The following is a 23922-nucleotide window of genomic DNA, read 5'->3' on the forward strand; positions in this document are numbered from 1 at the left end:
AGTGACACTAACAAAAATATACATAGCATACATATATACATATACAAAATATATATGAATGTTTTGAAGACATTAATAATTTTAAAAAAAAAAAACAAGCGCCTTTTCATTGTTGATCTTGCAAATTATCAAAATATGTGAACACATTAATGACATCTTATGATATAATATAAAAGGTTACAAACATATGCAAGGTGATCTCACCTAAAAACTCCTTTATTGGACCACTTATATGTTATAAGTCAATAATACCATAAGTGTAGCAACCCAAACCCGGTGGGGCCTAAAGTGCCATTTCCTACACATATATCTTAGATACCATAATTATAACGACCCAAACTCAAACAGGGGTCCCAGGTGTCCCTTGTCCATAGCTCAATATAAACATGCAGCGAAAGATAATTAAACCTCAAGACACCTTACCAGAGTTCTAAATCATCCCTATTACACATATTTATCTCCTTGTTCTATATATTACATTACAAAATAAGCTAAAACATAATATACAAGTGTCTCGCTTACACTTACAGTAACTACCAAAATCTAAACCCAATCTCGTAGCACGCTAGTCTCGATTCCCTATATGACCTAAAAAATGAGTTGGATATTGGGGTGAGACACTTTTCAATAAGACATATTAGATTATCATCAGTGTGTGGCTAATATGAGTTTTAGTGTGATCATAAAACATTCATATATTTAACTTTAACATGAAATGGCATTTGAAAACTGAACTCACACCTGTATCATTGAAAATACATATATTTTCCTTCATAACATAGTTTCGGCTCAATATAGCCCATTTTCGTAAATAACATATATGTATAGAGAACCTTCCATATTGGATCATCATATAACATCACGAATAACCCCCATGATCAAGTTGTGCGGTCCGAATACTGGTCCTAGTAATCTGGCCGGCCGACCACTGCTAGGTCAACATAACATGCTCTAAAGTACGATTTGTCTACCTCAACCTGGTCCAAACCCAGGAGGGTGTCCTATTCTTCTTAGGCCAAATCGACTATCTAATACCAACACTCTCTTAACAATGTGGTTGCACTAATAATATCATGAGTTATGGTACCAAGCTTCCATAAGATCTAGTCCCTCATGGTTCATAAACCATTTATATAATTTACATAGTAAAAACAGTAACATGATCTCATTTTCATAACTCTATATAAAACTGTCATGTTCATGAATCTGTATGAAACCTGTCATATCGTACTCAATATAAAATTGTCATGTCATATCTCGGTATAAAACTGTCATGTTCATAATTCTGTATAGAACCTGTCATATCATAACTCGGTATAAAAATCGGCATATCATAACTCGGTATAAAACTGTCATATTCATAATTCTGTATAAAACTGATCATATCATAACTCGGTATAAAAAATGTATCTTTCACTGTATAATACCATGAAACCATCAGGTTTAATTATGCAATAACCATATACATTCTCATGCCACACGATTTGAGTGATATTTCATAATATAATAAATTGCCTTGGGAAAATATATTTTACTGAAAATAAAGGTATGATCATCTATAGTGTTTAGTTTAACTCAATGCGTATGTTTTTCAAGAAAAGGAAATGACCACCCCACTCACTTTACTTTTCCCCAAATATGTATATAATACCAAAACCCTCATTTTCATTTGTTTGTTTCAATCAAAAAATCATACATAGTATTCTTATAACCGTATACCTCAGTTTAATCGGTTCACATTTCAAAAATAACTGACATAATCTAATCCCCTTACCTTTTCTTGAAAATCTGCCTACAACGTTTGGAAAAAATCCTAGCTTCTTAACCTGGCCGAGGAGCGAGGACCGGTAAGCCGAGAGGAGAGGGAGAGGTTCGAAGAGTACGTGTGGAGAGATCCTGGGCTAGAGAGAGAGTGAGAGAGTGAGAGAGTGAAATCCTAATTTGGAGAGAGAGAGAGAGAGAGAGAGAGAGAGAGAGAGAGAGAGAGAGAGAGAGAGAGAGAAATATGAAAATTATAAAATTTTAAGCTTACTTCCCACTTAAGCTCAGCCTGAGAGAAACCGTTGACGATTTGGTCACTTACCAAACCAATTTTCCTGGTTTCTTATATAAAAACTCTTGGTTGTTGAAACTGTCAATGATTTTCCTGAGCTCCTGAAACTGTTGACGATTTTGTCTTGTGCGAAACTTTTTTTCTTCTTTTCCTTTTTTTTTCTTTTCTTGGTTCGGGTTCCTACAATAAGTGGTATTATTTCTGCCTATGAATAAAAATTGCTATAATTTGTATTATATTGTATCCTTATTAACACAGGTTCATTAGTAGGTTTAAATTTCAAACTCTAAAATATGGAACAAAAATTTATTTCAAAACATGAATTTCAAACTTTAAATTTGAGTTTCGAAATTTTAACCAAAGTTAGAATAATTACATAATACAATTTATCAAAATTCACTACCCTACATCTAAAATTTCAAACTTGAAGTAAACATTTCTGTTAGTATATGATATTTTTGTACAATTACACATTATTAATTAAATCTTAAAATTAAAAAATGGATGGATATGAATAATTTTAATCTTCAAAATATGAGCGAATAATTTCAAGCCATCACTGATTTGTTTTTTTTAATATTTATCTTTTAAATAATTTAATTATGCACTATTTTTATAAAAAATATTTAATTAATTATTCAATATAAACAAAATAACAAAATCAAACCTTAATCCCACTAAGTGAGGTTAACTATATGAATCCTTTTTTTCGTCAATTTATATGATCATAGATCATTTCTTTTGATAAATTTAAAAATATTAAATCCTTAGCTCCACTAATTATTCAACATGCTAATGAAAAATAACTTCTTAAGAATATAATGGGACAAAAAATACTGAGGGAGAATTGTCAAGATCTGTTTTGATTGAAAGGGTCTGCAATGCCCCATGAAACGCACGTGGCACCATGCTCTCTTTGGTCGGAGAGATCAGATTTGTCATTTTGTGTGTGGGCTGCTCCTGTGCCCTTTGCGCCCACCCGCCCCATTCCAACTTCCATCCTCTCTCTCTCTCTCTCTCTCTCAAATGTAACCTCTTTTTTTCTTTTCCTTTTTTGCTTTCGACATATGTTACCGTGGCAAGAGCGATCTTAGTGTTGGCATCTTAAGAAGTAAGGACACGAGTTTACAACCGAGTAAGGACACGAGTTCAAAACCGACCACTACGATACACATCCACGTTTACACCTAAAAATATGATGAACTAGTTGTTCCTGGCATGAAATTAGTTGGACGTTACCTAAAAAAAAATGTGAACTTTTTTTATTGTGGGGCGAGTGGGTAGGGTCGGGTCCAGTAGTCCATATATAAAAGCTAAAATAGATGCTTCCACGTGTCCACTGATGGATTAATCATTCCATCATAATTAGAATTTTGACCCATCACATAAACAGCCGTTTTTGCAGTTGAATTAGAACACCTTTCCGCATCGGATGAAATGATTATCATTCATGGTTTAGCACCTAACCCAAAGATATACATGCACCGACCTTCATCGCTCCACAGAATGAGATGGGGACACGCTCCAGTCCAGTCCTCCACGCACCACGGAGTGACGTGATGCATACGACGGTCATGAATCATGGTGTCTGTCCAATAGCAAGTGTCCTCATCCATAAGTCTGCGTCTCTATTTTTTAAATATTAAATATATAATAAATATTATTCTATATTTATTAATATTAAAGAGAAAATGTATGATTAATTTATGAGATGTTTAACTTCTATAAACCAAATACACAAATAGTATAGAAGATCAAGTTCACCATGCAATTTGAACACTTAATTTATATAAGGGTGAGCATAATACGGGGTTCATTGAATTAATCCATCAAATTTGATCAGTTTGGTTCAATTAATATATGGATTGGTTCAGTTTCTAAATACGAATCTTTCAGATATTCGATTTTTTATTAAAGTATGAAAAATTTTAATTCGATTAACCGAATTCTCCAAAAGTCTAATTAATAATTAAATATTAATATAAATTATATATATGTAAATTAATGTAATATGTTTAGTTGCTTACTCTTTCCTGTGTATAGGAAATAGGAAGGCAGAAGGCTAGGGTTTCTAAAGGCCAAATTCAGCGTCTTCGCACTCGGCACTTAGCTGTTCGGGCATTCGACTACTGGAGTTCCAGTTCGGCATCAGCACACGGCTCATGGCGTCACGGCAGTCCCCTTTACCTCTTCCCTCTTGCTCTTGGCCTCTTCGGCTCTTCCCTTCCGTGTTCCTTCTTCCAGAGTTTGAGTGAGTGACGGATCAAGTCTTCGGCTCTTCCATCTTCCCTGCATTCCCGCTTGGCCTCTTCCCTTCGCTCTTCAAGTTCTTGAGTCTTCGACTCATCCCTTAGCAGACAGTCGGCAACTCGACGAGTTTTATTTTAGATCCAATCTTCCCCTTTAGAGTTCGGACTTCGGCTTCCACGGTTCCACCTTCCGTCCCTCAAGTATTGCAAGAACTGTGGCTAAACTGATTTTCAGATTTTATGGAATATTTTAATTTGCAGTTCATGCTCCATGCAACAATCATTTTTTTTGTTTTTAATAATTAATTTTAATGTTATTCAATTAAATTCAATTAACCAAAATACCCAAAAAATTGATTCAATCAATACAGTTTGATTTGCATAGTTAGTTCGATCGGTTCAATTAGGGGTCTTGTTTATCTGAAAATTTTGATTAATTTGATTAATTAACTAAATTTGATCAAGTTGACCGTTTGTTCACTCCTAAACTTATATTTGATTTCTATGGTAACTTTCTAAAGGTGGATAAGGCTCAAAATTTTAATTGGAAGTTGTAATATACATATATATATATATATATTGTCATTACGTGAATGTTAAAAATAATGAGCATTGTGAAATTGTAAATATTTCTGTTATAAATCTATGCACGTACATTTTTTAAATAAAAAATGGCTATGTAAATTTATTAAAAATTAAAATAAATACAAATATCTTGAGAAACACTTTCTAGAAAAATGTATAAATTATATTTTTTAAATAAAAAAAATAAAATATTTTTTTAAAAAAAATTATGCTCTAAAAATCTGACAACTAATTTTCTTTAAAAAAAATTAATAAAAAGTAAATTTTAATTTTGAATTTCACACCTTTCCAAAAAATACGAAAAAAGGATTCAACTTTCGTAAATCAAAATTTGGTTATAAGATACTCCCAAGTTTCATTAAAATAATTGAAATGTTAAAACCCAAAATTGAGGGAGGCAGAGAGGTGTGTGTGTGTGTGTGTGTGTGTGTGCGTGTTTGGATTGAGAAACATTCGATTTCATGCACGCCGTCACTTGGCCTTGAGAATTGCTTTCTGTACCGCACCTAATTTGGTGTGGGCGAGAGAAAAGGGCCTTCAGACTCTTTAAAAATTATTAATAAGAATACTACATGCCTACCCATAGTCGTTGCAGCCTAACACATTAAACCCCTGCTCCTATGATTAGACTTACAAATCCTTTTCCATGAGAGGAAATTAAGTGATTCCAGCTTTCTCAGCTCTACCCCTCAAAAATAAACAAGACCCAGACCCAACCTATCTACACACCTACTTAGTAGTGAGGGAAAAAAAAAAAAAACAAAGGCAAACTAAAGACAGAATTCAGCAAGCGCCATTAAAACAAAAACAAACTTGATAGCTAACTAAAAAATTAGAGTCGGGGCAAATATTTGTCGCCACGAGGGCGAGGGGACTGAGTGGCACACATGCAGGAGGGAAAGAAAAAGTCCTTATTTTAATGTTCGTGTGTTTTAACTGAATACATGGATAAGTAATGGCATTTGAGAGTTCATGGAGAGCTAGATTACACAATTTGTAGGGAAATTAATGGAAGCTTCTTAACAGATATATTTATCCATAAGCATCTTAATAGGGTCAAAGGAAACACCACCTCAATGCTGCCATATTTTGTGATTATTGGATGGCAACAAGTTTTCCCTATATTTTACTCACTTAGGAACCAAATTGGACACCATTTACAGGCTGAGAAAATTTTTCAACAGAAGAAAATTTAAAAAGAGAAATGGAAATGAATATATTTACCCAGGTGGAATCGTGTAAAAATATACAGTTGGTTACCATCTTTGCTTCCTAAGCTTCTCTAGGTCTTTCAGTTGTGCTTTCAACATTGAGTGCTCCTGCCGCATCTTCTCAAGACGACTTTCGACCATGAGCATCTCATCCTTGAGGTGAAGAATCTGCCGCTCCAGCCAGGCCGCTGTATCCGGAACTCTATCTCCTGCTCCACTGCCTACGGTGCTCATGTAATCCGCTTGAATCACGTGGACTTGCTGCGGTCTACTTAGTAACACGACTATGCTCAGCTGCAGCAAGAAACCCAGATCAACCATACTTGGAAGTTCTATTGGAAGTTCTAAATATACTCATGGTTGTGTTTTATAGCTTGGATTTCAGGCCCTGGATTTGGATCGTCTGTGGATTTGTGCAAACTCAATGTCGTATTACGTTTTGCTAAAATCCACACAAATCCAAATCTAAGCTCTGAACCCCAAGTTCCTAAACACTAGGTCAGGAAAGTAATGCCAAATATATGGACTCTGATAAACTAACAATCAGCTTGCCTCTCAAAAGATCACATTTATCTAAGAACAAATGAATGAGAAAAAAAAAAACAATGAATGGAGTAGTGTTACAGGAGAACAGAGCACCATGAATGCCCATTTTAGTGTTCTTTTGCTAAATGGCATTTACTAATAATGTCTACTCATTTTTAGCAAAGTTGCAGGGGGGTTTTAACTCTTAAGATTAGTGGGTGTGGTGTCATTTTATCTAAATTGAGAAAGCCAATCACTGCTGGAGAAGTGCCACTGAAAGGGGCAGAAGAAAGATACAAGAATAAAAGCCCTTGCCTGTAGGAGACAAAGAATAACAAGAAAAACAAACTAGACAGAGGAAAAAAAGAGAAAATCAGTGCAAAAGGCTCTTCAATAATTTCATTCTTTCAAAATTCATCACCCATTACAGCCTGACATGAGTTCTTATTAGATTTATTTCTTAGGTCTAAAGACTCTAAAAGACTCCTAACCTAGTACCTAATCATGATAAGACCCAGAGTAGCATAAAATCACATAAAATTACCTTCTACAAAATACCAAAATCTATAAGAAAATATTTACGTGAATTTCGAGGTACAATTACCAAGAATCAAATAAAATAAAATTCGCATAAATTGAATAACACTAGCGTTTGGAGAGACCTTGGATTTGGATAAGATGTAATACAAAATTGTATTAAATTTTGTTCAAATCCACCCAAATCCAAATCCAAGGTCCAAAATTCATACTCCCAAACACAGCGTAAATTAAAATAAGATCTAGTTTCCTTCTCTTTTTCTTCCTCTTCACAATCTTCCATATCTTTTTTTCGACAAGAGACAGTATAATCCAAACATTTAAAACTACATCAAGTAATTTCTAGGACCCTAAAAGTCAGATAGAATCATCCTACATAGAAGTTTGACAGAGATGTTCAAACTGCGGCAAATGTTAAACTAGCATATTTTACAATGATCAACATATCATTAAGCCAAAACCATTGGACTACATACACCTTTTGTGCCCATCATGAATACAAAATATCCAATCTATGATACAAATTCAATTTTATTCAATAAAATATATATATATATATATAGGACTGTAATTTGAAGCTTAAAATGGATGGCATATGCTCTCAATCTCCATTCAGTTTAATTTTTGGCATACACGGTAGGTCAGGGGAGAACACTTAGTTAAAAGGACAAAGAAAAACATACAAAAAAATTATCGAGACACAAAAGACTAGCTAGTATTATGCAGGTCATTCATAAAAAGGAATTGAGTTTTGGTTGTGGCATTTCAGTGAATGATGATTTAGCAGTAGTGCAAATGGAGTTTCTCCATGCTTTTAAGAAAGATAAGAAGGTTTGCAACTTTTATAAGCAAGAGTTGACCAACATTGCATGGGTTAGGGAAAATGCTGGAGTCAGAGAGAAGGATCGAGGGCATGTCAGTGACTTTCAGAGACTTCCACAGCAGGAATAACCGAAAACCAAATAAAATAATAAAATATATTCATTTTATACATAATACGAAGTATAACAATATATTAATTTTTTACGTATATTCACACTATAATAATTTACTTAAACCTTAATCATTAAAATTCCAATTTAATTATTAATTTGAATTTAAAACATTTCTTGTGCAGCCCACGTTTCAAGCAAAAGGATGGCTGGATGGGGGTTTTATTGATGTGGAGAGTCCTCACTATTCTTCAATATTTTAACATGGGAGGACTGAGTGAGGAGTCTGACTTTTATTTACTTTGTTGCTGTAGCCTGCAGCACACTCCTTGCATTCTCTTGTCCCACATCACCTGAGCAGAAGAAGGGAACTTCTTCCCTTCCCTATAAATACCTGGCTGCAACTTTGGGCCATGGCTGCGGCTTACTTCTATAGCTGCACAGCAGCAAGTTGTTTTTTAAGTCAAAATTTTGAGAACCCTAAATTAACTGAACAGGCCCATTAAACCAACGGTAACCGACAAATTGGAATTTTTCTATGCGACGGTTATCGGTTCAGTTTTGGTTTGTAATTTTAGAGAATCAGTAATTGGTTCAGCCTATAACTGAACCATATAAAATTGACTACACCCCTAATCCTAACTGATGATGGGTTAACAGAAAGAAAAAACAAATATTCACAGGCAGAATTCTTGGCTCTGCAAGAATATTAGTTGTCACCCAACTTTGAATTTCATATCTGTTTGGGAAAAATAATAATTGGCCGAGGATTGATACATCCTTTGGGCCTAATAGATTTGTAGAAAAGCTGCAAAGCCTGCAATTGAGGAAAAATAGGTGCAGAAGGGTTCAGTTAAAAGGGGCCATATTACTGGATGCGTACAACCCATGTCCTCTAATCCTCTTGAGCCTTTTCAACTAGGCTCACAATGCAGAGAGAGCAGTTTGGAGAAAAAGAACAGATGCGACAGCCAGTTGCAGCAAAGAATACAAAAAGATGTAGGATATGGAAGACGAGATCAAAACTCCATCAGAAGTGAAGAGGAACACAAGATTGATGAGGAGGAGGCACGCTGTCTGTAATTGTGCAATTGAGACAATAGATGGAAAAGATGCTGAAATTGTTAACAACAGCTCTGAGTTTGCCAAGCCAAGATTCCTGTTTGAAGGGTTTTCTGAAATTTATTCAATGTATTAAAGGATTCTCAAGGAAAAAAACAGTATCATGAAGGCAAATTTCTTCAATCCAATGTATGAATATGTCCAAGCAGGCTTGAGGTGTTGGAGGATGAGCTGATGAGTATGTTCAAGTTTGAAAAAGTCCTTTTGATTGACGAGTTCCTGGTCACAAGTGATGATTGAGACGATGTTTCAGCTGACAATTATACACTCTTCGCTCATCCCCAAGGTTGTTACTCACCCACCAGTGGACTTAAGTGATGGTATTATTTTTTAGCAGCAATAAATTGAGGAAAATAAAATTGAATGTAAAAGCTCTTTATAATTTAGATGTGCCAACAAGGTGGAACTCAATCTATTTGACGCTCGATGTGGCTGAGAAATTTCAAAAAGCATTTGAGCAACTAGAAGAAGATTCAATTTTCCATCCTAGTACGATTGAGGATAATCAATTGGATCTACTACATGACGAGGATTGGCAAAAAGTTGGTTATTTGTTAAGTTTTTAAAAAAATTTTAAAAGCAACTTAATATCTTTTTTGGATCATTGTCTGTCAATTCAATGCCTTTATGGATGAGCTTTTTTTCTAATTCGACCCGAGATGCTCCACTTGTGTAAGAATGAAAATTCTAACTTGAATACAGTGCCCACAAGTATGAAATAAATGTTTGATCAATATTGGAGTCATGAAAAAAAAAAAATTGTAATTTGTTGCTGTACATGGTGGTGATAGTTGATCCTCACAAGAAATTGAAGTTCTGTCAGTTGAGGTTTTTCCTTGTATCACCTTGACTTGGCAGTTGAAAATGCAGTGAATGTGAAGCATGCTTCTGTTTGTTTTTGGGAACATTATGTTGCACAAAATGAAGTTCCAAACAAGAGATCAAAATGCAAGCCCCATTAAAATGCCCAATGTTATTATTTGCTAGTCAATTTAGTTGGCACGTGGAGGGAGTAGAACAAAATAAGAACCAAATCAGAGGTTGATAGATGTTTGGGTGAAAAATATAACCTGTAAGAATATTAAAACTCAAGATTTTGAAGCTTGAAAGAATATGTGGTATAGAATGATGGCAGAGGCACATTTGGAGTCTTTAACTTCTCTTTTTTTTAATGTTTTATGGATGGGATATTTTGTTGGATATCTCATGAATTTGATGCAATGTTAAACATTATGTTTGTTTTGAATTCTATAGTCACCTTCTAGACATCTTGTTACTTCAAATTGAAATCTTTTGCCCATAAAGCAATGTTATTTATCTCAATTAAATTGAGTGTTCCTAAGTTCCATAAGATGGTCCAGGAAGCAGCAATTTAGAACAATATGAAGAAAGCCATTTAGTAGGGTAGGTCAAGTTTAACAAAGGCCAATGGCCACTTGTACAAAGGAGGAACAATGAGACTCAAGAAAGGTCAAAAGTACATGAGGAAGGACAAAAAGAAAATGGGATAACACACTCGAAAGTCCATGATGCCTATATGATGATAAGGTCAAAGAAACTTTGTATCAACTTGGCATCAGAAATGCAAATATATACACACTTTACCATTAACAAGGCTTAATGCACGAAGAAGGATATTGAAAATGGATAGCAACTCATATTTCCAGACAAAAGTAATGCTAAAAGAAGAACGTGATTGTGTATGCATAAATGTAAATTAATTGACAGGCACAATAGCTGCCAAGTCAAAATTTTAACAGCAGATGGGAAAGTGTGTTACCTGCATTAAAAGAAGGATCATGGCGAAGGTGATTACCAAGACCACTGAAATTTGGTTTTGAGTTTTCATAGATGAACATAGTCTTGCCATAAATTTTCTAAACAAAGAACCTGTGGAATTAGCCTCAATCAAATTTCCTTGTGTTGAATTGCCTACTCCTTGGTTGGCATCCCTGAAACCAGATACAGTTTGTGGGATTCTTAAATGGTCATGTGCTTCAGGTAACCTTTCTGAGAGTTCCCCTGATTCTCTTTGCATTTCCCCATGAACTTGACCATTCTGAATCATGTTAGCCTTTGGGCTTTCTTCTGATTTATACATATTACCATGAAGGACAAGATGTAATAAATTCAAATTAGTAACTTTGTCATCTTTGTAGCCCAAAACACAAAGGCTTCTGCATTGTAATAACTCAATGCACAAACTTGACATCTCAACAACCATACCTTCCTGTTTTTCAAGCTCCCTCTGCTTCAACAATTCATGTGCCTGAAAGGAAAGTTGCATAGAAATTCTTGAATAGACCATAAAGCTCTGATCAACTGTAAACTCAACATATCTGAGAAAAACTAGAAGAAAAATATACATTGTTTATCCAAATGGCAAAAGCCTCTCGACATTCTTCTGCTGTAGCCTGCTCAATCTTCCCTGCAACAAGCCAACAATTATGCTACATCAAAAGGCATCAGTCAAGTCCTTCAGTTACCACTCGATGTAACATCTTAAACTATTAGGTTGTGCCCCAACAAAGCACATCAAGCCTTAATAGTTTAATATTACAATGTTTTAAAAGGCATAGGGGCAAGGTGAGGCATTTGCTCCTCCAATGAGCCAAGGTGTAAGAGCCTCAAAGCGTTAGTTTAAGCTTTTTTTGAATTAATTTTTTATCAAAAAATATAAATATCGGCTGCAAATATTTTTGAAATATTAAAAAATTAGCATATTGACAATAAAATTGAGATTCAAACAATAAAAAATATAATTTATAAATCATTAATGCAAACGTTCAGGATCGTTTGGAACCAATTTTTAAGTACTTTTCTGAAAAAAGAACTTACCTAAAAAAATACATTCTCAAAGTACTAATTTGAAAACGTACTTATAATAAGTAACCTAGACTACTTCTCAAAAAGTACTTATTTTCCTCCAAAAAAAAAAAAATAGTTTGGTAAAGTAATTTCTGAAATAAGTACTTATTTTAATGTACACCAAACAATACTTATTGACTTAAGTAGTTAAGTACTTAATTTAAGTACTTTTCGTAATAAGTACTTAATTTTTAAGTTGTTCTAAATGGAGGCCTACATACTGAAGCTTGAACAAAAGAACATACCAATGGATAATTGTTTTCATGGGTCACATCCCAGAGAGTTTACAAAAATAATTTAAAAAAAAAAAAAAAAAAAAGAGCACATACATTTAAGTTGAGCCAAAAATGCATCTAAAAGATTATCTTATGCTAAATTGGCACTTTAGTTCATTAACCATTTAAGGAATCAGAAATTTAGAATGTGCGCACTTCATATGGTGGTCCATGCCTAGCCATAAGAAAGGATAAATTTCTGCAAATGCTTTTTCAACGTCTATGGCTAAAATTGAAGTGAAAACATCTCTAGTAATTGGACATAGCAATTTTACATCTTTTTTTTTTCTTTGGAGAAGTAGGAACGTAGATGAGTGAGTTAACGCAGAAGGAATTCTCGCAGGAGAAGGGATTTGTTGAACTAGCCAACTTTTATTTTTTTTTATAATAAAATAAGAATTCATTAATAGAATAAGAATATACATCGAGGAGAATAGGACATCTCCTGAACAAAGTCTGGAAAATCCAGAAAAAAAAAAAAACACAAAGAAACCTACAGACATAAGAACAAAAGACAAAAAAAAAAAAACCATCATGAACTAACACTCCAACACATAATGCCTATCGCTCTGAATATCAAAAAAGTTCACCCCCTTAAAATTCTTGTCCCACAAACCAAAAAGAAGCCAAATAATGTATCTTTACCCAAACCAGCACCTGAGCCAACTTCTTCCCTAGAAAAATGTGTGCATTACGCTTCATACACAATCCCTAAAAAACTGCAAAAAAAAAAAACTAAAACTAAAACAAAAACACACACACATTTCCAAAGCACTGACCTTTCTTTTTTCCTGCCAAATCCAGCAAAAGTCACAGCCAAAAAATCCTCCACTGCCTTAGAACTCACCCAACATTCGCCAAAAATACCAAATGGCTTATTCCAAACACTCCAAGAATAATCACAATGAATGAACAAATGCAATGATAATTATGAACAATTAAAGCAAAGAACGCACATGTCTGAAGATATAGCCTTCAAAGGTCTCCTAACCTGCAGCAACTTATTGGTGTATTAATTCTATCAAGCACAACCAACCAGATAAAAGCCTTAATTCTAAAGGGGACTTTGGCCTTCCAAATGGAATTACAGAGTGGAAAAGAAATTTTTGACCTATTCAAAAAATCAAAAAAATTCACACGAATAAACCCCAAAGGATCCAAAGACCAACACCACCTATCCTCCTCTAAAGAAAAATGACAGTTATTCAACAAGATTAGCAAAGAGGATAGCTCTCCCATCTCCCTATCATTAAACACTGTGGAAGGGGAAATCCCAAAAAGGCAAAGGACCACCTAAATCAACAACAAAAGAAGAGATGGACTCATCCTGCCCTGAGCTTAGGCGAAAGGCGTGGAAAAGAGGTGGAGAAAACTACATTCCCAACCAAGGATCTTTCCAAAAGTGGATATTACTACCTCTACCCACCAGGAGTTTAATATAGGGAATAACTCTTGAGAGATATCACCGCTGGAATCTTAAAAATCGAAAGGAAATATAAAGGGATACTAGAAAGGCAGGCTTGAATAAGAGTAATTCTACCACCAAGAGAAAAAAGAGCACCTTTCCACTCATCCAATCTCTTAGAAATCCTTTACACAACAGGATTCCAAAAACTGGCAAACCTAGGAGAAAAGGTATCTCCAGTAACAAAAAGAAAACGACAAAATAAAATGAAGGGAAAAAACAAAAATAAAACAACTCTAATGAAACAAAGAAATCCAATCAATCATGTTACAACTTACAAGTGCTGCAGGAAACACTCCTATACAAGCCATTCTTTAGGCACCAAAACGATGCAAGAAACACCACCCTACTCTGGACCAAGTTAAGAGATGTGACAATACACTTAAAAATTCTGGCATTCCCTTCCAACCAAACACATCAAATGTAGCAAGAACGGTGCATCCCACAAAGCTTTACCCCTCCCAAAACCCTTAAAAACAATAGCACAAAAATCTTCCGAGATGAGGGCAGACCCAATTCTCATCAAAATGCCAAGCAAATTGTCCAAAGCTTCCAAGAAAAAGGGCAATGTAAGAACAAATAAGAGCAAGTGTCCCCATTCATAAAGCAAAGGGTTTCCACCAAGGAAATTTTTTTGGATGCCAAATTACCTAGAACCAAACCTCCCCCCATATTCTATCTACCCAGTACTAACAAGCTCCTACCCTACAATATCACTACCCCTTTCACCAACTCTTGACCAAAAGAAGTCCCTCACCAATTTATCTAATCTCCATGCCGCACTCACAAGAATTTTAAAAATCAATAACTAACACAACAGAATAGAGGAGAGACAAACATGTAGTGAAGTGCACACATGTTACAGCCAATTTCTCTCTCTCTCTCGCTCTTTTTTCTTTTTTTTTTTGGTGGGGGGGGGGGGGGGGGGGGGGGCAGAGAGGGGGTTGGGGGAGTGCATGCATGTAATGTATGCCACCCTTCTAGCCTTAAATAGACAACCTTCTACTGTTACATAAACTAAGCAATCAATTTATTTAATGAAAAAAAAAACTGGTAGCCTGTCATCATACAAATTAGCCATACCATGAAAGCTAATTAAACCAACCTGATATTTGTTTTAGGTTAACAAATTAGCAAGCTAGCCTGGTGCAGAATTTGCAGAATTAGAATAACAAGATTACATGTTATTTAAAACAATGTATTTTGACACACTGACTTGTTCTATCTATTAATTTTAAATTGAAACCACAATAATATTTGATTAATAATAAGCCAAGCTAAAAATATTATCTATAACTATTAACAGATATAATATGAGTACTAGATATCAAAATTCACAAGCAATATAAATATGATAAATGCAATTACAATCCTCTTGAGAAAACTATGAAAAAACACCTGAAGACTTTCACATGTTTTTTTAAAAAGATAGAGCTAACCAAAAATGGCCTCAAAAAGATAGAATTTTCCCCACGCTTACAGTTCATAAAAGTAAAACTTACCATCTGACTCACAGGCCATTATGCACATGAACATAATCCTATCTAAACCCTGTCATCTGAATCATTATCCATCCAAAATTACTGAACATCTTTCTCAACTTCTTAACAAATTTAACTCTAGTGCACTCAAGTAGAAACACTTAAAAAAAAAAAAAAAAGTCAGCTCGGTGCACAAAGCTCTCACATATGTGGGGTTCAGGGAGGGGGCACACCACAATGGGCCTATAATACGCAGCCTCACTTTGCATTTTCCCAAGAGGCTGTTTCTGCGACTTGAGCAGAAACATAAACAAAGTTAATTATTTAAACCCAAAGTGCATATGCAGCATATCAAAAAGTAGCGAAAGTTCATGATTTTAAAGATACTTCGAGAACAATAATTTTTTCTTTAAAAAAAAAGGGGCGGGGGGGGGGCAGGGGTGGAACTGATTGTGGCAGGCAGTAGTATTTTTTCCAACAATTTTTTAAACATCCCACAAGCAAACACTATTGCATGAATTGCACAATATATCTAACAAAATGTCATACAAGCACGATGCCAAAAGAAAGCAGATGAGTCAAGTGACGAGATAAAACACAAAAAAAAACAAAACACAAAAAGGAATTGCATAGGCACACCTCTCCAGATGGTTTTCTTGCAAAATGCCACATTCACATACACCCTCAAAATGCAGCAGTCTGTTGATTCTGCTCCATCTTTCTCCACATCCCACAGGCCCTATATCAAGAAGGAAAATGTAAACTGCATGTTTAGTTTCAGTCTTGAGCAACATTCTGGTAAAAAGAACAGTTTCCCTAAAAGGGATTAAAAAAACAGGAAGATGAACAAAAACAAAAGTATTTGAGAAACATTATGATACTACTATTCAAGAACTCTGTTAATTCCGAAGGGAAGGGTTTAACGAGGTGTTTTCTTAATTAGAGTTTGCTAGTTTTATCTTGTTTATATTTCCCCTTTAAAAAAAAATTTTCTCTTTCTTTCTTTTCTTTTTTTTTTTTTTTTCCTGCTACGAGGATCACTTGTCCTCTCCTAGGTTGTACTTCTCTCAATTCTCTTTCTTAATATATTTCTTCAACAATCAAAAAAATAAAATCCAACATGTATCGTCCCTTTTTTAAAATGCTTCTAGTATGTCTATGACACATGCAATACTAAACTGTTGGGTGTTCTGTATCCAAATAGATAAGCATAAGGATGTTCACCAAACACCTTTGCAGCAATCAAGGGGTGGTTTGGTATTATTATTATCATTATCATTATAATTATTGTTATTATTATTTTGTATTTACTGTTTTCATTGCAATGGAGTGAATAAATAGGCGATAATGACGAGAACACATTGCTAATTTTCTGTTTCTTCCAGTTTTTAGCTGAAAGCACCTGCTTGTGTGCGCATGGTGGAGGGGTGAAAAAGGGAGAGTTGTCACCTTCACCGCCCTATTCATGGTTGTGGGGATTTTGTCCCCCATCTCTACCCCAATCCCCATTTAAATTCCCCAAGATTTCCTCATTCAGAGTAGGGCCTAGGGTGGACCAAGGAAAACAAGGATAATTGTCTTCCCTAGTCAAAGTAAAGAAGCACAGTGCATGATGTTCATGAGTGGATTTGTTTGAAACATATGTTAGAAGAGCTAGTGATGCAGTACAGCTGTGTGTGTGTGTGTGTGTGTGTGTGTGTGTGGAGAGAGAGAGAGAGAGAGAGGAGAAGAAGAAGAAGAAACAACAATAAAGGGGAAAGAAGAAAAGATGAATATGTAGACAGTCGAGAGAAAGACACACTTAAGGGAAGTTTGGATTGATTTCAAATAGTCAACTTAAGTCCCACAACACCAATACCCAATATCTATACACCCTAAGAGTACACATTAACCACTAAATAACTAAACATGCAAAATAAAGTTTTTCTTCTACTTATAGAAAAAGCTAAGTTTTTCAATTTAACGCACCAAAAAACATCAGAAAAGGACCAAGTTGACCAACAAACTCATCGTACAGACTAGCATCTCTGTGGCATAGAAATGAGTGGTACCTAGGGACTGCAGAACATGCAAAAGTACAAGAAGACAACAGCAAGAAGTGTTAACCACCTAGCCACATGTGATGCAACTGAAGTATTACTACATGAGACAAAATGTAGAATTTTGAAAAAACAATGAACAAAGATGGAATCATGTCCACGGACTGATTCAAAGAGAATCCAAAAACAAAATCCATATTCAGGTATCTCCAATGTGCAGCATAGGTAGTGTTCTCATTCCTAGATTGACTATTTAGCTAAGCTAAGGGGTCAATGAGAGACTACCTAGCTATATCCCTCTTCAATGAAGGGCAAAATCAGCTCCTGTGACCATCTAATCCACCTGCATATAACTCCCACAAACTAGGAAATTCTTAAATGCGAGGATGCATAACTTAGTGTGCCCTTGAATAGGTAAACCCCGTTGGTAAAAAACCAACATACTCTATGATTAACCTCATTCACCTCATAAAAAATGAGACCAAAATTAAGACATGTAGAACCATCATCCTACAAGCGCTCAAATTGAATAGCATGTGCACTTGCGAAATGAAGAATGACAACTTTACTTGGGCCATCAGCTGCCTTACTGTCAACATCGAAACAATTTTTGAGAACAAAGGTGTAATTATTATGGAACTCTACCCAACAAACATAATAAACGCTCAATTTTTTCATGAATTCAAATATCCAAAGGAAGTCAAAATAGAGTACAAATTCCCCAAGAAGGTAATATTTCTACGATGGAGGGATCACACCATATCACAAAATGCTTCGTCATATGCATTAATGGTTATTTTAGTCATTTAGCTTTATCAGTGTGTTAGTGTATGTTAGTAAGTGTGAGTTAGTAAGGGTATTATGGTCATTAGAATGTACTTGACATAGATTATAAATAAAGGGAGAGACCTATCATTGTGATAAGGTCTTCCATTTTACCTAACATCTTAACATGGTATCAAAGTTGGTTACCATGAGGTCATGGGTTCTAGTTGTTGCCTACATTCATTGTGTGGTGTTTAAAAATTATTTTATTCAATTTAATGGATGTTATTTATTGATCATTTATCTCTCCACGTGTTGTCGGGCTACACTTGTTGGAGAGTGTTAAAGTTTGATATACATTGTTGTCCCACAACCTAACAGCTTAAGCTTTTAGGTAAAATGATAACATAACATAATATCAAGGCTGGTTGGTAAAATTCCCTGTTTGACGAAAGAAGACTGCTGTTCTTGGTGGTAAAATGTCCTATTCCATTCTTTCTTAATGCTCCTCTATTCTCTTTACCTCCTCATGAGCATGTCCTTTATTCATCATCTAACTCCCGAGGTGGATAAATTGGATCCTCATGCTATAAAATGTGTCTTTCCGAGCTAATCATGTATTCAAAAGGGAAACCATTGTTATAGTCCTACTATGCATTGGTTTTTTTTCTTCATCAATGTTGCCTTCTTTGAGTCTACGCCATACTACTCTCAGTCCTTGAGTGCTTCTAACCTTAATGAGTCTCTTCCTCTATCTAATCTTCAAGATTCTAATTTGTCGTCTTTACCCAGTCATCCATATGTGTCACCATGTAGTTTGAGTCCTCAACAACTTGATCGTTCTAATTTGTAGGTGTATTCACGATGACAGCTCCAAGGAAAAGAATCCCCTCCAACTTCTATTGCTATGCCTTTGATTTCCTCGGCTAATGATCATATTTCCCACGATGTTGATCCTCCCATTGCTAACCAAAAAGGTAAATGCACACACACACAACATTCCATCTCCAAATTTGTTTAGTATGACTTCTTTTCGCCTCCTATTATTATTTTGTAACTACTTTATCCTCTATTGCTCTTCATAAACCTATTTGTGAAGCCCGAGCCCATTCTGGGTGGAGGAATGCAATGGTTGAAGAGATGAGTGCATTATAGGAACATGATACTTAAGAAATGGTATGTCTTCCTCCTAATAAATATGTGGTTAGTTGTCATTGGTTCTATACTGTGTAAATCAACCCAAAAGGTTTTGTGGCTCCTCTAAAGGCACGTCTTGTTGCTAGCAGATATACTCAGGTAGGATTATTCAAACACATTCTCTTTAGTCGCAAAACTTACCTTAGTACATTTATTCATCTCCTTGGCACCACTTGTCACTGACCTCTACATTAGTTAGATGTGAAGAATGCCTTCCTGCTTGAGGAGGTCTACATGGAGCAACCACCTATGTTTGTTGCTCAAGAGTCATCAGGTTTAACTTGTCAACTCAAGAAGTCCTTATATGGTTCAAAATCTCCTAAAGCATGGATTTGTCAATTCAATGTTGTAGTGCTTGAGTTTTACTTAATGAAGCCAATGGATCACTGAGTGTTTTATCGTTATGCTCCATTGGTAGGATTCTACTTATTGTGCATGTGGATAATATTGTGATTATCGGTGATGATGATGAAGGCATTCAAGACCTATAATTTTTTCTACAAACTAAGTTTCAAGCAAAATATTTTGGGACCATTGAAGTACTTCTTGATATAGAAGTATCCAAATCTCATAATGGAACCATTTTTTCAAAAGGAAGTATATTCCCAATCTTTTGGATGAGACTAGACTGTTGGGATCCAAACATATTGATACACCCATGGATCCTAACAAGTGTTGAATATGGGTGCTTTGTTACCTAATGCAAAACGGTACCGAAGACTTGTTGGGAAGTTGAATTATCTCAAAGTCACTCAACCGGATACATCTTTGCAACAAGTGTAATGAGTTAGTTTCTGGATTCTCCAAGGACAGTCCATTGGACTGCAGTAATTTTCATCTCAAGATATCACAACGGTGCACCTAAGAGAGGTCCCTGATATCGAGATCAAGGTCACACTTATTTTCAGGGATATCCAGGTGTAAATTCGGTCGAATCACTTTCAGACAGAGGATCCACAATCCGGTACTATATCTTTGTTGGTGGTAATTTGGTTTCCTCGAAGAGTAAGAAACAAAGTGTAGTGGCGAAGTCAAGCGTTGAGTTAGAGTATAAGGCCATGGCTCACATTACATGTAAACTTGTTTGGTTGAAAAACATGTTGAAAGAACTATATTTTCCATATTCTTGGTCTATGGAGTATATGTGTGGAAATCAAGCTACTATTCATATTGCCTCCAACCCAGTCTTCCATGAGCAAACAAAACACATTGAAGTTCATTGTCACTTTGTCTTGGATAAACTTACGTAGAAGCTCATTACAACCACTTATGTGAAGTCTGATGTTCAGTTTGCTGACTTGTTTACTAAAGCTTTCGAGGGTGCTCATGTTAAAATCATTTGTAACAAGCTAGGAGCATATGATATCTACGCTCCAGCTCGAGGGGGTGTGTTAATGGTTATTTTAGTCATTTAGCATCATTAGTGTATTAGTGTTATGTTAATAAGTATGAGTTAGTAAGGGTATTATAGTCATTGGAATTTACTTTACATATATTATGAATAGAGGGAGAGACTTATCATTGTGATTGATGAGGTATTCTGTTTTATCTATATCTTAACAATACGTTTTATTTTTTTGTTTTTCCTTGGATAGATTATCACTGAAAAATGCTCTAAGGTGTTCCTCATGACTCAAAACTCCACATACACCTACATTTGAGGTATGAATAGAAATAATTAAGACTTTATTAAGTCAAGAGTACCCAACCACTATGTTTTAAGTCATTTTTTTGCTTAAACTCTCTAAAACATTTGGCATTCAATTGAAACTCTTCTTTCATAAGGCAACCAATGATAGGATCCATAAGGGTGTCAAAACCCCTGATGAGTTGCCTATAAAAACTTAAAAAGTACCTAAGCCATGAAAGCCACAAACTTCAAAATAGTACTAGGCACAGTCCACTTCCTAAAGGCTCTAATCTTATCAAGATTAGCTGCATAAAACCCCACAAAACCAAGAAAGGACTAGGTTGCACAAAGGTGCACTTCTTGGGGTAAGCATGCAATTGAGCTTCTCTCAGAGTAACAAAAACCTAATAGAGATTAACTAAGTGCTCTTCCCTAGTTCTACTATAGATCAATATGAACCAAAAAAGACAACTAGTGGATTCCAATGGCCATAATACATGAGCCATATCACCAATAAGAGAGTTAGGGCCTTTAGAAATTCTAAAGGACAAGACTTGAACACTCAAATAAACCATTTTGGGACTTAAATGCAATTTTCTGCTTATCCCCTAGCCTAATTGTAATATGGCAATATGCATTGCATAAATCAATGGAGTACTAACTACAACCTACTAACATATCAAGCATGTCCTCAAGTCAAGGTATTGAACCTATACTCAATGATAATGTTTGTGTTTTCTCAAAGACACATCTTTTTTAGGGGTTAAAAGGGCCCATAGCACAAATAAGCCATCCTAGGTCTTAATTCTAAAATGCAATTTTCCACTCATCCCCTAGCCTAATTGTAATTTGGCAGTATACATTGTGCAAATCAATCTGGGTGTATTAAATACGCCCGCTAACATATCAAGCATGTCCTTAAATCTAGGTCTAGAACCTACACTCAATGATAATCTATGCATTTTCTCAAAAATACATCATTCATGGGGGTTAAAAGGGTTGGCATAGCACAAGGACTAAGGCTATGACTCATCTCTGAAAGCTCTCCTGCTGCCTTATTCAACTCATCACGCTCCTTAGGGTTCAACCTATAATAAGGAAGATTAGGTAACAAGATCCAAGAATCAAATCCCTAGCATGCTATATCATTAATGGCTGGTAACTCACTAGAAAGCCAGTGTGGAACAGCCTCCAAGATGGACAAATCTCCTATGGCAAGAGACACCTCATAGGTAGTACCTCTAACCTCCAAAGGGGTTCCCTAGCAACAACAAATATCAAGTACTCAATCTTCAAACTCTCATTTTCAAATGTGTTATGGTGTAGGATATGAATTCCTCTCCACCACCAAGGTGGTAGCCTAGTGGTATAGGCTGATATTCCACATCTCCAAGGTCATGGGTTCAAGTCAAACGTAATTTGAAACCACTTACGAAAGTATAGCTTGACCTTGGAACATACTGAGGGACTCTAGACCTCTAGCGCTTCAATGATGCTATGGTAATGGTCCCAGTCTTCTTTCTAGGTAGCTATGGCTCAACATAGACATTCAATAGCAAGGGGGAGCCCTTATGGTAACGCCTAGGGGGGGTTGCAACGTTGGTCACCCCCTACCCACCTTTTTGCTCAGCAAAAAAAAAAAAAAAACCCTCTTATCAAACATTTAAGTATATTTGGTCATTAAAAAAAAAAAAAGGAAAGGCTGCAACACAAGATTCTTTCATCGAGTGGCAAGTGGGAGGAGGAATTGTACTAAAGAATTGGAGGTGAAAGGGACATGATTTCAAGGGATCTTGACTGCATTGCTAGAATGATTAATGATTTTCACAAAAGTTCTTTTTTTTTATATAGAGGATGTAGGTAGCGCTATGATCGAAGGGTTCGATTGGTGCCCTATTCCCAATAAGAAAGCTAAGTGAATAGAGGCCTTTTGAGGAGGAAGAGACAAGACAGGCTGTGTTCAATCTAGATAGAAGGAGGGCTCCCAGGCCTAATGGTGGGACTTTGGCTTTCTTTCAAGATGGGTGGAACTTTTTGAAGGATGATTTTCTCAAAAAAAAAAAAAAAAAAAGAGTTTTTTCACAATGGGATTGTGGTAGGAGGATTAATTCCACTTTTATTACCTTGGTCCCCAAAAAAGATATTGCTCCTAGAGTCAAAGCTTTCCGACCAATCAATTCGGTAACCAAAATGCTATCTAGGAGATTGGCTAGTTTCTTGGTGTATACTCTTTCCCATAGTCCGAGTGTGTTCATTGGGGATAGACAAATTTTTGGCACTAATTTGATAGCTAATGAGGTTGTTAAAGATGCCATGACAAGAAAGAAAGGGGTTTGGTTTTGAAATTGGATTTTAAAAAATCCTATGATCATATTAGTTTGAGTTTCTTCATTCTTGGATAGAATGTTGGGCAAAAAGATTTTGGAGCCAGGAGGAGGACATGGATTCGGAAATGTGTCTATGGCCTTGTCTGTTCTAGAGAAAGGGGAGGCTAAACCATAGTTCAAAGCCTATAGCGATCTAAAGCAGGGAAATCCTATCTCCCCTTTAATTTCACAATCATGGCTGACAATTTGAGAAGAATGATAGATAGAGGGCTTGATTGAGGCTTGGACGAAAGATTTAACGTGGGACCTTACCTATATCACATTTGAAATTTCCACATGACAATATTCTCTTTCTTTCAAATTATATGGGAGGTTTTCCAATATGTTATTCACCATTTTTCCAAAAAAAAAAGTGTTTGTTCTTATAATCAACTTCTCTAGGAGTGGGATCGTGGGTATTGGGATCAATACAAGTCCCTTCACTAGGCTAGTTAGTTGTGGTACTCTAAGTTGGCTTATCACCTACTTAGGTCTTCCCATAAGTGGTAATCCTATTGCAAAATCATTTAGGAACTTGGTTTTGAGAGAGTTTTCAAGAGGTTGGATGGATGGAAAGGTGGTTTCTTCACTCTAGAAGGGGAGCACCACTCTTACTCATGCT

General features: G+C 35.6%; 1 protein-coding gene across 4 annotated transcripts in view; it reads right to left on the bottom strand.

Annotated features, from left to right (window-relative positions):
- Positions 1 to 5892: 5892 nt before the first annotated feature.
- Positions 5893 to 23922, bottom strand: part of LOC131166983 (protein VASCULAR ASSOCIATED DEATH 1, chloroplastic) — a 58826-nt gene continuing 40796 nt past the window's right edge. For 2 of the 4 annotated variants that reach the window (XM_058125691.1, XM_058125689.1), the window contains 5 exons: positions 15943 to 16042; positions 11581 to 11642; positions 11441 to 11483; positions 10995 to 11302; positions 5893 to 6392 (listed from right to left, as the gene is read on the bottom strand). In XM_058125691.1, coding sequence (XP_057981674.1) covers positions 6144 to 6392; positions 10995 to 11302; positions 11441 to 11483; positions 11581 to 11642; positions 15943 to 16042 — 762 coding nt within the window. In that variant the 3' untranslated portion in view covers positions 5893 to 6143. The remainder of the gene's footprint in view (positions 6393 to 10994; positions 11303 to 11440; positions 11484 to 11580; positions 11643 to 15942; positions 16043 to 23922) is intronic. The other 2 variants (XM_058125693.1, XM_058125690.1) reach the window with 1 other exon arrangement.

This window comes from Malania oleifera, chromosome 10 (genome assembly GCF_029873635.1).
Source record: "Malania oleifera isolate guangnan ecotype guangnan chromosome 10, ASM2987363v1, whole genome shotgun sequence".
Classification (NCBI taxonomy): Eukaryota; Viridiplantae; Streptophyta; class Magnoliopsida; order Santalales; family Ximeniaceae; genus Malania; species Malania oleifera.